Source organism: Semicossyphus pulcher, unplaced genomic scaffold, assembly GCF_022749685.1.
Source record: "Semicossyphus pulcher isolate SPU_LCO1_2020_fin unplaced genomic scaffold, fSemPul1.0.p SCAF_15, whole genome shotgun sequence".
In the NCBI taxonomy this organism is placed as follows: Eukaryota; Metazoa; Chordata; class Actinopteri; order Labriformes; family Labridae; genus Semicossyphus; species Semicossyphus pulcher.
The window spans coordinates 16,166,690-16,181,419 of NW_027211659.1; the positions used below are offsets into that span (position 1 = coordinate 16,166,690).

General features: G+C 41.4%; 1 protein-coding gene across 2 annotated transcripts in view; it reads left to right on the forward strand.

Annotated features, from left to right (window-relative positions):
* Positions 1 to 13,224: 13,224 nt before the first annotated feature.
* LOC138592323 (receptor tyrosine-protein kinase erbB-4-like) overlaps positions 13,225 to 14,730 on the forward strand; it is a 345,482-nt gene continuing 343,976 nt past the window's right edge. For both annotated transcript variants that reach the window (XM_069663079.1, XM_069663080.1), the window contains exon 1: positions 13,225 to 13,573. In XM_069663079.1, coding sequence (XP_069519180.1) covers positions 13,495 to 13,573 — 79 coding nt within the window. In that variant the 5' untranslated portion in view covers positions 13,225 to 13,494. The remainder of the gene's footprint in view (positions 13,574 to 14,730) is intronic.

Below are 14,730 nucleotides of genomic sequence, written 5' to 3' on the forward strand. Positions count from 1 at the left end.
ATTTACCTGCATGTCAGTTGATTGTTTGTTCCTTTCCAGATCACGTCTCTGTTTGACTCACACTTTAAACACAGGAGTGATACACCTGCGCTCACTCTGCGACGTTCTTCTGGCAGAAAGCCATTTCTCAGTCAGTGACTTGTGACAAAAGGAACATTATTGAGAACATTTACTTATAATTATTGTGTTCATTTTGACCAATTATTATTAAAATACTTTGATCTAACATTTGACTTTAGTTTAAAGAAAACGGAAGCTTTTACTGAGAATGAAAAGGACTTCTGTCATTGACAGTAGGCAGTGCTGTTGTCACAAATTAATTCTCATTCATTGTAAATAATGAATGTTCCCTTTGTAGAGAGACAAGACGTTGCTCTTTGGGGCACAGTGAACCACTGGATTGATGTATTTTCTTCTTACAGAGGCCAAATGACAATCCATAATGTCAGCTGCAGCTTGGGGTTCAGGAGAGGATGTTATTGACTGCAGACAGACGATCTTATAAAGCCGCCATGTTAAATAATGGCAACAGACAGTTTCTATTAAAGATTAAAGAAAGTATAATAATGATCAAGCACTATATGTCTAGTTTCAGAGTTTCAAACAAAAAGGGAGAGGACCCAGGTGCAGACGGGGACATATTTTAGCTATGCAATCAATTTTCTATTATACTCATGTATTTTTGAATTACGTTGGTAAAGTTTGTTTCGTTTTAAAAGTTGTATACATATTTTAATTCCTTAAATAAGTCCTTCCTCCTGAAACGAACAAGCCGTTATGTCATTCAAAGGTTAGACCTCAGCCATGATTGGCTGACAGTATTTGGAGAATAGACTGTAGAAATAATGGATGTAGTCTCAGTGACGTGACCCACTGGTTTCTGAAAAAGCGCTTTGAAGCCCGAATTGTGCCGCTAATCCAGAGACGGAGTGCAAACGAGCTGAAGCCCATGGCTGAGGATTATGGGCCGGCTGCATGAATCAGCCAGCTACAGCTATGAAGCTAGGCTATATGCTCATCAGCGTAGCTAGCGGTTATTAGCCATAGACTGTATAGATAATGAATGAGCTAGTTTAGCTTTGCCAGGAGGAGATTTTTTTTTGTCACGGTGACTGACTGCAGTGTTTAGTCATCAGAGTAAAGAAGTAGCAGACGAGTAACAGGAAACTTAAAAAAACAGGTTTCTTCATCACTACGGTCCGCTGTAATCTCTCCGGGGAAAAGCCAACAACTCCTTACTGGCCTACAATTAAATAAATGTTTGATAAACACTGAACAGGCTAACAAGCAGCTAAAGCAAGCACAGTATATCTGCTACTAGTGCTAAAAATATTTCAATACAATAACACTAACATTTAACTCACTGAAAAGCTGGAGCTCAGACTTCTTGCACGGCCATAAAGTTCCATAAACCCCACAGAGAGACAGATTATTTGTCCTTTAAACGCTCCAACAACACAAACAGGTGAAGTTAAGTTCAGTGACTGTGTGTCTGTGTTTACATCTAGCAGACAGCCAGCAGGATCCACCTGTCAATCAAATGAGCCGGCCCCAAGGATTTAAGGCTTAATATAATTAAAATGACAGATATCTTGAACAATAAAATTAGCTATTTATAACAAAACCGTTTTTTGTACCAGGCTGTAAACATGTTTATTTCTGCTGTAAAAATTGGCATTTTCCCACCTGCTGTAATGTTATTTCTTGTTTTCTGGAGCCAGCCTCAAGTGGCCACTCGAGGAACTGCAGTTGTTTGCACTTCTGCTTTGGCTTTATTTTTCAACACCAGAGGTTGTCGCTTGGTTTGGAGTGACTGCATAGCCCCTCCCCCACGTGGGATCACACACGCACTGCACTGTCACTAAAGTTGTAGAAAACATGGCTGCTCTAGGATCGGTTATTAAACCGAGCCAGAATCGCCAGGAGGTATCAGAATGGTAAGCTGAAATCTTGACAACAATTTGACTACAAGCTAGTGCAAGAAGGCAGCCTGAGGCGAATGATGGTGAATGATGATTGGTTGATTTCAGCCAAAGCAAGGTTCTACATAGAAACCTGCGGCTGTTCTGAACGGCCCATTTCAGATGCGACCTTTTTAAAAATGTAATTCTGGAAAAAAACACGGAATAATGCAGTTTTCCCTTTTTCACTGTGAACAATAAACACACATAAATGTGAAACCCATATGGCCCCTTTAAATAACACAAAAGACAAACAGACAAGGCTAAAAACGAAACAAAAGGGCTAACATAAAAGAGTCCAGGTTTCAAAATCAACACAAAAAAATCCCACAAGTACCAAATCCATGAGGAGCAAGGGTTAGAAAAAAGACAAACGACGTACTGACACTGAGGCAGGGTAACACAAAGACTAAACAAAGTGGGAGATAAGACTAATCAATCACAGGTGAGCCTAATCAAACACAGGTGAGACTAATCAGACACAGGTGAGACAATCAGGGCGGGGCACGTACTCAAACAAGCGGCAGGAAGTGGATCAACACAAGAGACAAAGTGACAACATAAAACAGGAAATGATATTTGAAACCCGAAATACGAATCAAAAACAGAACTTAACTCGAACTAAATCATGACACGACAAGTAATTCACTTTTTGAGTGTTAGTGTGCGACTGTGGCCATGACGGGATGCACATGCTCAGTGTGAAAGGTTCAGAGTTTGGACACATGGGACATGGGTTCCTCACATCCAGACATGCCTCACATTAAAGTCTGCAATTATCATCAGTTTACATTTTGTTAAAAGCTGGATACTATAGCTGATAAAGTCAAATATTCGAACAATACAGAAGATCCTGTGCAACCTTTACATATAAGAATCCCTGTGTCGAGAAAGACACTGTGTTGCTACTCTGAGTATGATGCAGAAAATGAGCTCTTCGACCAAAGAGAATAAAGGGCTTTATGCTTTTTCTTCTTCTCAGGACAGAGGGCTGAGGCAGCTTTGTGGTTCTGGTTGCAAGACTTCCTCTGTTGGGTACCACTGTCCATGCCTCTTCTTCTGCAGATCATGTTAGATAAGCAGCGCACTTCAGCTTACATGCAGTCCATTTAATGGACAAGCTTTGACTGTGTTGAATTAACGTAATACCTTTATTAGCAGAAGAAGCATTAAATCTAAATAGCAAGATTGTTATTAGTATGCACACATTGCACAGATGTAAAGAATGAAGTTTGCTCTCTGAGTTAAAAATAACACCCTGTATTCTCTTTGTAGTTTCTGAACTCGTAATAATCACTGTGTCTTTTGTCTAAGCAACAAGTGCCTGTGCCCTAAGGTTTCAGGTTACAGTGCAGGGAGCAGCTCCAGATCTTTTTCAGCCGAGTGAGAATCCACAGCAACGTTGTGCAATCGCCCTGCGACAAGTCCCATTCCTGTTTTTCCTGCCGGGTAGTGGTGGATGTTTGGACTGGCCTTTTAAAACCCTCACACACACCAGCAAAGACATGCACACACACACACCCTGTTCGTTTCAGTTACACACCCATTTTTAAGAAGTTAGTAAGGGTGGTTTAAGCGCTGTAGAAATGTAGTTACACACGCAGTGGCTTTGTTAGGTGTTTAAGAAAAGAAAAACCTGCAGAGTTGCGATTCAATAACTGTCTATGTTTGCAGTCAGCTGGAAATGAAGCTGCAACTTTAGAATTTTGAGGCTGAGCTTATAAGACGCTATAATGGCTTTGGTGTCATTGCAAAGGCCTCTGGGTAATGTCGGGTTTGTGGTCAGGGTGCTTAAAAAGAGCGAGGTCGAATATTCATGTGGCTAAGGAAGTAGGACTGTGGGGGAACTTCCACGTTCCTCCTAGCCGCGTTATGCAGCCGTGTCTGGTGGGGAGGAACAAGTTGCACGAGAGATACAGACGAGTGAAGAGAGAGGCATTTAAGTGTGCAAAAAACTACAGGTTGCAGCTGCACCTGACCTGAGAAAAGAAAGTAGAAGAAGAGAAAAAGAGAGAATCGAGGCAGGAAGGGCAAGTAACCGAGAAAAGTACAAAAATCAGATGTTTTTTGGTAAGTCAGACAGAGAGAGGGACAGGGGAAGAGAGAAACAATAATAAAGAAAGTGAGAGAGAGTGAAAGAGAGGGATGAATGCATCCGACACAGGAAGATAGAGAACGTGACAGAAAGAGAGAAACTGGGGTTTTGTAGAGCAGTGCGCACCTGCTGATCCGCGGGAACCGCTGGGAAGCGAGAGACAGTTTGAGGGCTGTCGTGAAGCACACAGCTACAGGTTTGTTGAAGGAACCTGGCACTGGGATGTGGGGATACATGCACCGGTGGTTTGCCAGAAATGGATACACAGCTGCAATTAGCTGAACTGAAAACAGGAAATACAGTGAGCACAAAACCTGTTTTTTTGAGAGAGAGATAAGGAGAAGGAAGTTACATCAATTCAGTGCAAAAATCAGCTTAATGTGAATACCAAAGAGAGATTGTACATTTCTCTACGTTGAGTGTTATCAGTTTCGGGGGAGGGACCTAAAAGGGGTCGACAGAAGGAGTCATGTTCAAAAATGATCACAAGTGATTTAAAGGGCAACCACACATACTGTAAACCAAAGTGCAAAAGTAAATGTCGAGTTATTCCATTTGCATCACATTCTCTGCTGCTGAATGTGGGCCGGGGAGACACAGTGTGCCGGCCCCTCCCTGCGTCTGACTCTCTCTGCACTTTACTGTCAGCGAACATCACATCAAACATCACTGTACCAGCAGAACTCAAGTTGTTACCTATTGTTACCTCACACTCAAAGTGAAATCCATTTTTGAATTATGGCACCTTTTTGGTCAACGCGTGTTTAGCAACTTGGGCTGGGGCAATCCTGTTACTCAAACTGAAGCGTCGTCATTGCTGGTAATCCTGTAAATATGATCATCAGATGAAAGAAATGACTATAAAAAGTCAATCAAAAAGATTTAAACTAAAGGGTAGATAAAGTCTACATAAAAGCCATGTCTAGATAAAATTGGCTACAGTTCAGGTCAAAGTTAGCAAAAAACTCATTAAACAAAAGGCTCAGCATTAATTACAGTAGTCCCTGCAGTTGATTACTTTCTATTTATCTAATGGAGAAGCTGCTTGCTACTGACTCAGTAAGTCACACTTTCAGCTTAACTTGCACTTTAGGGAAAAGGGGGGAAAGAAAGTCGAGAAATAAAACAGTCACTGCGACTGCTTTTGGTACGTTTCTCACCTTTTGTTTTTGCAAGTGTCAGCACATCTCTTGTGGTCGCAGGCGACTGGGTCAAAAACAGTAGAGAGAAGATGGAAACACTTGCACGCTTATTCAGCGCTTAGGCCTAGCAGGCCGGGCCCTCTTGTGACATGAAGAGTGTACTTTGAAAACACAATTGGGATTACAATAGAAGACATGTGGTAATGATTTTCTACATTGTCTTTTATCTCTGTGTCACCATGTTCTGAAATGTCTCTGCTCTACATGTAATTTATGTTTTATATCAATACTGTTCTCTATTCTTGATGTAAAATTCTCTTAAATCATAGTAGTCATGGTAGAGAACATTTAACAGGCATCATAACAAGTTACTAACATGAATTAGCTCAACCCTTGCTACATGACTTGGCCATAGTTTGTAAAATAGGAAGTACTTCCTCAGTCCTGACTCTGATAACAGTGTGGCTGTGAAAATATGCTGGAAAATCCACCTGAAACCAATTAGTGATTGTCATATAATGCTGCCCTGCTGGTAAAACTGGTCTAAATTAGGCTATAGGCTGCGTATTTCTCGCTTCATTTGTTGTCAGTTACAGAATCCTGAGGCCCGTTTATGTTCATTCAAAGTTGCGGCGAGTTGTTTGGGCTTTGAAATGTCTTCTTTTGTCAAAGTAACCACCCGAAACAGGACGAAATAGCCTACAAGTGAATCGAGGTCCCATCCAGGTACTTCAACACATCAAAGCTCTTATTTGTTAAAGTGTTTTAAGCCTATGCGTTCATGCGCAGAGGTTTCTTTAGAAACTGTAGAGCCTGTTTATTTATGGAACTATTTCACATGAGCAGCCATGTATTCATCCATCACACAGTGAGCTCTAGATGTATACACTATCTTCCACCAGCTTTAGTTTTTATGGAAACAGAAAAAAGGAAGTTATATAAGTTTGAGCAGAGCTTTTAAATTAACTCTGGTGTACATTGTATGCAAAATAGATGTAAAAAAAATCTCACTTTTAAGACATTTGTGTAATATCAAACATTTTGTGAAATTAAGTTAAAGGGAAACTCCAACTTTATATGTAATAATATTGTGATTTTTTCCTTTTCAGGAAGAGTTGACTACTGTAAAGCTTTGTGTGTGGAGGATCCAGATTTTCTAAGAGGGTTTTTATCTCATTTACAATCCATTTATCTCTATCTCTGTCCCTGTCCACCCACAGATACAAGAAACGCACTTAAATACACGCACAAGCAGGCTTGTGTGGGTGTTTGCAGTAACTGTGTCGCTGGATGTCCACCAGTATACAACTTAGGCCCTTCCTCTTACTGCCATCTAGTGGAGACTTGTTGCAATCAAACAAGAGGAGCTTAACTACAGCAACATGCCATATTTACAGTTTATTGCATACAAACAAGATTTGATTTTTAGTGTTCTTTCCTTTTTTAATATTAAAATGTTTGTCATTTTGATTATAAGGGAGATTTTGTAAATACCCAGACAGAATTTTCCCTTAACAACTTAACAATTGTTTGAATTTTCTATTGTTTTATATTCTAGTAAATCTATCTATTGTTTCTTCATTCTGTCTGTTTGTCTCTGGAGTCCCAAACAGCCACAGAAACATCCCTCTGGCCTTCCCAGCATTGATGATGACACTTCCACCTTCCTCCTGTAGATGGCAGCAGCGTAAAGGAAACCTCTGCTCTCTGCTGATTATTCCTCCCCTTCCCATCAACCTCACAGTGCACTACTTAAGCCCCTTTCAGGCAGCCATTAATAACTCAGGAAAGGTCCTCACACTGCCTCATCCTCCGGTCTCACTTGACATGTTTGGCTTCATTTGACCTTTTGACCTGCCTGTCATTTGCAAAGTAAGCCAATTTACAACGCCGTCATCATGGCGCGTGCTAACAATTATTCATCACTGCAGAGTGTGTTAATGTGTGTGTGAGATGCTACAGAGGATATTGTTTCACTGTAGAATGGCTACAACCTTAAGACTTTCAAAATAAGTTTTTTAAGTAACTTTCAAGAGAGCTTCTTTTACACTTTTACTCTTGTAATAATCTCCAACTTGAAACTTTGAAAAAGCAGCATCAGCACATGAAAAAAAAACAGAAAAACATGATCCTACAGTCACACGCTGCTGCTTTTAAAACACTGACTGCATCTGAGCTACAGCGGCATTAGCGCTGCAGGCACAGATATGACTGATAATAATGTTTAAAGTCTGGTGTCACTTCAGTGAATCAACAAACATATGAACTCTTGCCCTACAGTTCCTTTCTCACCAAAAAAAAAAAAAAAAAAAAGAGAAACATGATGCATCACCCTCACCCTCAAACTGATCTGCTGGTTTTGGGAGTTTTGAGCAATTCCATCACAACCCCACAGCAGAATGAGCCCGCTGCACTCGGCGGACAGCGAGCATTCGTCAGCAAACTTCTGCAGAGAGATGCTACTCGATGGCAGTCGACGTTTCCCCTAATGGGAAACAATTACACACTCAGTGGCTTCTTCACTGACTTCTGATGAGACTCATTCACTGAGGAAATGGCCACGTAATCATGTGTATGTAATGCGCTAACGCTGTTTATTGCTCACTGACTCCGGCTCATGCAGGGGGAATTTCAGTTGACTCTATAGCCACCATACGAGTCTGGTGAGAGGAGAAATTGCTGTAAGGGTACAACACAACAACTCAGAGAATAATCTGTATTGTTGTGGATGTTTTTTCTTAAAATGCGTCCACACAAACAAGTCTCCAACAAAGACAAACACTTCCTGTTGCTTGCTTTTGCTCAGGAGAGTGACTGTGTGAGGCGATTAAACTGGGAAATAGGCACTTTTTATGATTCATGCGCGGCTGGATTACCGCACTGATAAAAACACCCAAACGTACTCACATTTTTCCTCCACGCAGGCAGTCGGATTGCCATTTTTTTAGCTTTAATGATAGATTCTGTGATTTTCACCAAAAATCAGCTGTCTCTAAACCAGGACTTACCCTGATAGAAACTATTTTTTTTAAATGGGAGTCAATCCTTCAGTCATCCTTCAGTGGTTTGAATGAATGAATATTTCGAGGCAAGTCTAATCTCCAGATTCTTTTTCACATATTTATACATCATACTGGAGAGATTTTGCAACGCTTGAGCTCTTTCAAACTGCTGAGAAAAGCGCATTTCTCTTATAAGAAGCTGAAATTGTGCATATGATTATAGTGACAGTGGAGTGATCACTGCGTACGTTACATTGCATTACAAGAGAACGTGCAAAGTTCAATGCGATGAAAAACTGAGGACAATTAATCACATCCTTGTGGCTTCTATTTGCAGCAGTGACAGTTATTTTTGAGAACATTAAAGAGGGGGTATTATGCTAATTTCAAGCTTCATATTTCCTGATACCTGTGGAGTAGCTTAGCGTTATTTATATTTAATACAACTCATAATATTTCTCACACTGGTGTTCTGTGCAGGCCCTCATACAGCCTCTGCCTAAAACGATTCAGTCAGCTCTGTCCCTATAAGAAACCCCGCCCCTGCAAGTCCACTTTCTTCTGATTGGCCAGCCCTCACTTTGTGACATCACAAAGTGCAGCGTGTAGAAAAACTGCCTATAGCCTGCATGCAGACTGAGCTGAGAAGCCTGGGGATTACGCCAACATAATTTTACCTACAGATCTGAAACTTCATCCATGTTTAGTCTGCACATCCAACATTGTAACATGATATATATGTCATAAAATGTAAAACAGCACAATACCCCCTCTTTAAATCTACTGTGTATAAAAACATCTCCACCGATCTGCATTCTGAACTCCTCCATGATAAACTGATTTGATGCACCCATGATACTTCACACTGGTTTGTTGTACAAATATTTCCATTGATGCTCCGTTGCGCAACATTTCCTGGTTTGCAAGATGATTACCAATCTTGCATATATCGTGTTAGAAATGCATACAAAGCTGATGCAAATAGTCAGCAACACTTTTAATGGCTTGGATCCAAGCCAAAGGCAAATGTGGTGGTCAAGGGAATTTATTGGTTAGCAACTGAGAAGATAGTCAAGTCAGATTTAATAAAGCAGCCGTTACTTCATTGTGTTAATAATTTATGTGGCTCATCAAGGAAAATATACCACTCCGATTTTTTTTTTTTTTTTTTTTACAATGGCAGCTTTTCTGTAGTAAAAGTTAGATTTACTGAAGTAAGATGAAGTTTTTCTGTATTGACTATGATTGCTGGACTCCTGTTTTACATTGAAAATATAATATATATATATATATATATATATATTTGCTATTGTTGCTATTTTGGCAACACCTTCACCCAAGATTATTATTTTTTGGCCATTTTGCCTTTATTTGATAGGACAGCTGAAGAGAGACAGGACATATTGGGAGAAGAGAGTGGGGAACAACATGCAACAAAAGGCCGTCTGCTGCATCAAGGACTGTAGCCTCTGTATATGGGACGCCTCCTCTACTGATTGAGCTAAACCAGCGGCCCTCGGTAACACCTTTTTGTAATCAACAATATTTGGGTATTTTTTTTCAGTCGTGTAATTGACTGTAGGACAGTTTATAAGAGTACCACGACTGGGTAAAACTAGGATCTCCTTCAAAATAAAATACAAAAAAAAAAAAGGAAAATTACAAATGGGGCTTTATAAAAACCTACTTGTCCAGCAAACCTACATTTAGTAATACAGACACTGTATTGACTAAGCATTCAGTCATGTGTTAAAGGACTGAAGCTCTCAGAGGTGTTGTGATCACCCTTTACCTCTCAGACTACTTCAGAATATCTATCCAAGAAAACATTTTGTTTTGACAATAACAAATGCCTCTAAGTTTTTGCAGCCCTGGCATCTCACAAATGGATTTTTTTTTTTCTTTTGAAAGAAGTATTCATCTTCTTTCTCCCTTATTTGGAAAGATAGGAGCACTCCGAGATATGAAAGAAGACCTGCAGTGCTAACTGCCATCAGAGCATCTTTTATATAGATGCATATGATTTAAGTCACTTTTGTTCTGCTCGAAAAGAAGCAGATTAGTATTGAGTGCCGGCTTTAATGTCTGCTGTTGAGACTTAATTTTATCTGTTGGATATGCCGCTATTATCTCAAGGACAGAAGTCTTTGATGGCTGTTAACTACACGAGTGCATTCTGTTAATTTTCTGCAAAGACGTGCATATCTCCCAGGAGGAGCATTTCTCTTTTTAAGTTGTTTTTTAAGCCTTTCTGCAATCAACATATATTCTTCTGTGCAATTGTATGATATGTCCTTTTGTGTTTGCTGCTGCAGATTCCAAATCTTGCTTTTATTGTGTCCAAAATGTCAAAATAAAAGTGGAATAAAAACAAGAAATGCCTAATGAATAGTTGGATAAATCAACCGCACAGGACACGTATTTCAACCACAAACTTTTCTCTCATCTCCCCAACATGTGGCTGGGACAGTTTATCATACTGAAGGTTTATCTAAGTGTGGGGGAGAAGTGCTGTGCTGCAGGGAGAGATTGCCTTTACTTGCACGGCACCAGCCGAGCAAAACAATGTGCCGCATGATAAAAAATTGCTTCATAACTCTCACATTGTGTGTCTGGCATCATTATGAGGCACAATAGCCTCTGGAGGGCCCTGGCTTTTTATTGGCGTGCCTCTTGCAGCAGCAAAGTCTCATCCATTAAACAAATCAGGGGGTTATGTATTAGATTAGCTATACAGCAGGCACCGGGGAGCGCCTAGCAGAACACATGAAACCTCGTCTCATTCGCTGTCATAATCCCCTGGAATAAATTACCTAATTGACAGCATTAGGGTGATACTGTCAGGAGGTGCCTCTTTAATGTGTAATGAAAACACACAACGTTGCTAAATTGCATTTTTGGTATTAAAAATGATAAACGGCAGCCATTTGGGGCATACTTAGAGAGAGACCCTCCTCGTTCCGTGCTGCCAGATCTCATTTTTCCATATTTCTTAATAAATTTGCGGTGTCAGTGATATTAAAAGCTCATTTCTGCTAAGGAATATTTAATAACGCTTCTGTGTGATATGAAGCCAATGTCACACAGAGAGTCAGCAAAGTAGACGATGGCAGCTTGGATTGCCCACCCACCCACTGCGTCACCCAGCAGGTCCTATGACCTACGAGGTGAGCAGCGGACTGCCCCCTACTGGTGACGGGTCAACACTGCAGCAGAGGTTCAAGAGGTGCCCCCTTTACAGTTCAGTGCACTATTCATTCTGCAACCGAGCTGGAAACAAGCGAGCCTTTTGACTTTCTTCAAAGTGAAAACTGCCTGCATCCCATTTTCTTAAAGTGTTGGGCCTCACGTGGGTTTGCAGCAGGCCAGGTAGTGTGTGTGTGTGTGTGTGTGTGTGTGTGCCTGTATGTGTGTGGGCGAGCTGTACGCCTTCCTATTAGAAGCAAACAAAAGCCTTCCGAGGGAGGAGTGACCGGCCTATAACCAGGAGAAGAAGGATGTTTAATGGACTTGAGTGGATTATCGCTCAGGCATATACTTTGATGTAATGGAAAATTAGAAGGAAGGTAAACTGCCTCCTCCAGTCATAATAAAGCCAACCACCAATTTAAGAAGAGCATAAATATCATACTTTTGTCCCTTGAAAGACCCCGTAATGATTGATCTCACTTGCTGTTGATAGCACCTGCTCTGCCTCTTGCATATTAAAGTCTTATATCATAAAGAGACGACTCTGTCGGGCTTTAATTTTTCTAATTTTGAAGTAAAATGCAATTATTTTCCCCTTTTGCATAATTGAGTTTAACTCTAAATATACAAGAGTAAATGATAAAAACACAAGAGGGAAAAAAGGCACTTTATGTCTTTGTCTAAACACTAAGCTTACACAAACATTCAAAAGTAAGTTATGCCTTTTAAGACTCTGGTTCATCTGCGTGTGTGTGTGTCTCTCTCTCTCTCTGTGTGTGTGTGTGTGTGTGTGTGTGTGTGTGTGTGAACTCAGGAGGTTGAGGGGGACAGCCAGAGTGCATGATTTGTGTCCAGATGTGCGGGCATATTGTAACTCCAGGAGGCGCTCACCTTTTCTCCTAAAGTGCTGAAGTCTAAGCAGCAGCTGGTTCAGAAAGTAATAACCTTTAGTAACATTGTTTCCTCCGCTCTCATTACTTCAGTTATTTTTTCTGTCACTTGCAAAGTCACTGCTTTCAAACTATTACAAATAGCTCAGCGAGCATAATAATATCACTATCTAAACGTTCGGTGTGACTTTTATTTGTGTCATTTACGCTGAGCCACCCCTGGGGAAATGATTATCCTGGATATGGAGAGATATTGCTTTCAGCAGTAATGTGCTGTGATAGCCGAGGGAAAAAGGAAATCTTTGCTTTCGTTGCAGGATAAAAAAAGGTATCTTGGGATATAATGTTGCTGTCAGAATGCCTTTTCTTTACTGCCTAATCCTGTTCCAACACAGTCTAATCAAATTTCGGAGCTTTATTTTGAAGGAGGACAAATTAAGAGCCACTGGATAAACGGAAGAATTACAATTTATTCATTATACACCTGATTTTCCTATAATGAAATCTCGTCTAGATCCAGGCACAGCTCTTTCAAAAGTACATCACTCCTCAAATCTGACACTTCATTTCACCCACATCAACAACACTTCCAATATGCGACCATATTTTATCAAATCTGGATAAGATCTTCAAATGCGCACAGGAAGTCAACTATGAGTGATATTCAGCTCTATTTCACACCTATAAATCCTTCTCCCAACGTTTATCTCCTCGGTGTGACAGGTGCAACGAAGCCGACGCGCAGATTCATGGAGCTTTTGGCATCCTGTGTGAACCAATGGCAGCGCGCACGGAGTTGTGGCTGCCGGGGTTTAGCGTGATGGTCGGGCACCTGTGCCAATCAGGCAGCCCGTAGGAGGAGTTCAGGGGCGCGGAGGTGTGTCTGAAGAATACGAGTCTACAGCTGCATACTGTATCCAAGTCGGGGAGTAATGGCATGAGTACTGCTTTATACTGTTTAGACAAGCTTTACAGTGCGCGCGCTGGAAACTAATATTCAACTGTTTCTGCTTTGAAATCAGTCGCACATTAGGCTTGCTGGCTTTGAGAGGCGACGCGGAGGACTGTCATACTAACAGCAAACTTAGTCAAAAGCGACTAAAGTCCCCAAACTCCCAGGCTGAAGAGGCTTCAAACGCATCCTTTCTAGCTGTTCTAAGGAAGGATACGCTGCTGGACATGTGAATTTAAAGGAGATACTTGCCAAGCACAACAATGAAACCAACGACTGCCCCGTGTTGCTTCGGCTTTCTCCTGACTTGCATCTTGTTCGGGTCCAGCTCTTCACAATCAGGTGAGTGAAACCTTCAGTCTGCACCCCGCGGTGCGCAGATTTCTGGATCCGCGGAGCTGCTCGGTTGCGCGCTGAGCGCAGTGGCACAACTATCCATCGATCCAACGTATCTACAGCTGTTCTTTAATGCATAAACATGGGCATTGTGGGGTTTGACAGATAAATTCGGCTCCTCCTGCTGCTGTCTTTTCCATTATCTGTTAGCATCTTTATGTAGAGGAGACGTCTAACTCACAGCCTAACATGCACCTGGAAGAGGGAGAGCTGTGATACAAAAACAGGTGTTGTTTTGAGCAGATGGTAAGTTCTAACAGGACATATATTTTGTGATAAACTGAATAAGTCCAAAGCGAGTGACTTGCTCTGTCTTCCCCGTGCACAGAGCGGCACTGTTGAATTTGGAGGAAGAGAGAGGAGGGAGATTTAATGTCCATCGCACGTGTCCTTTAGACTCAGTGTGGACAAACACGGAGGAGTGACAGCCTCGCTTTACAACAGGCTACTGTGCTCCTGACTTCCCTCCTGTGGATAGACAGGCTGTCTACTGCACGACTCGGTTTTAAAAGTTCATTCTTCCTTCTTGTTCTTCTTGTTCTTTCTTCCCGTCGAGACGAGAATAACAATTTGAGGATATATGGATAATGAGCTGTAACTCCTATATCGTTACGCTTCCCGTGCGTTATTCCAAGGGCACATATGATCAGACTACTTAAAGTTTGGCGTCCTGCAGAGACGCGTTTGGAAACAGTCTATATCGTTGTTTTGTGTTTCAGACCTGCTCTATGTAACTCTCACCTGCGCAAAGGGCGATAACAGTGGTGAACATTCATCCATATGCATTCTGTAATCGGGATAAAAGCAAAGCCGATTACCGTGAAATTACATTATTCCTCATTTTATAGTGAGTCCCCTCGGGGAGCCTGTGTGAGCCACCGTTTGACAATCAGCGTTGCAGCGCAGAGGACTGTAACACATGCAGAGGCAGTACCGTTTGTACGGGGCAGCGGCGCTCTTTACGCACAGGGAGGTAAAGGTGCGCGCTCACCGAGTGTGTGTGTGAGTGTGTGTGTGTGTGTGTGTGTGTGAGAGAGAGAGAGAGAGAGAGAGAGAGGGAGAGAGAGAGAGAGAGAGAGAGAGAGAGAGAGAGAGGTTGTAAA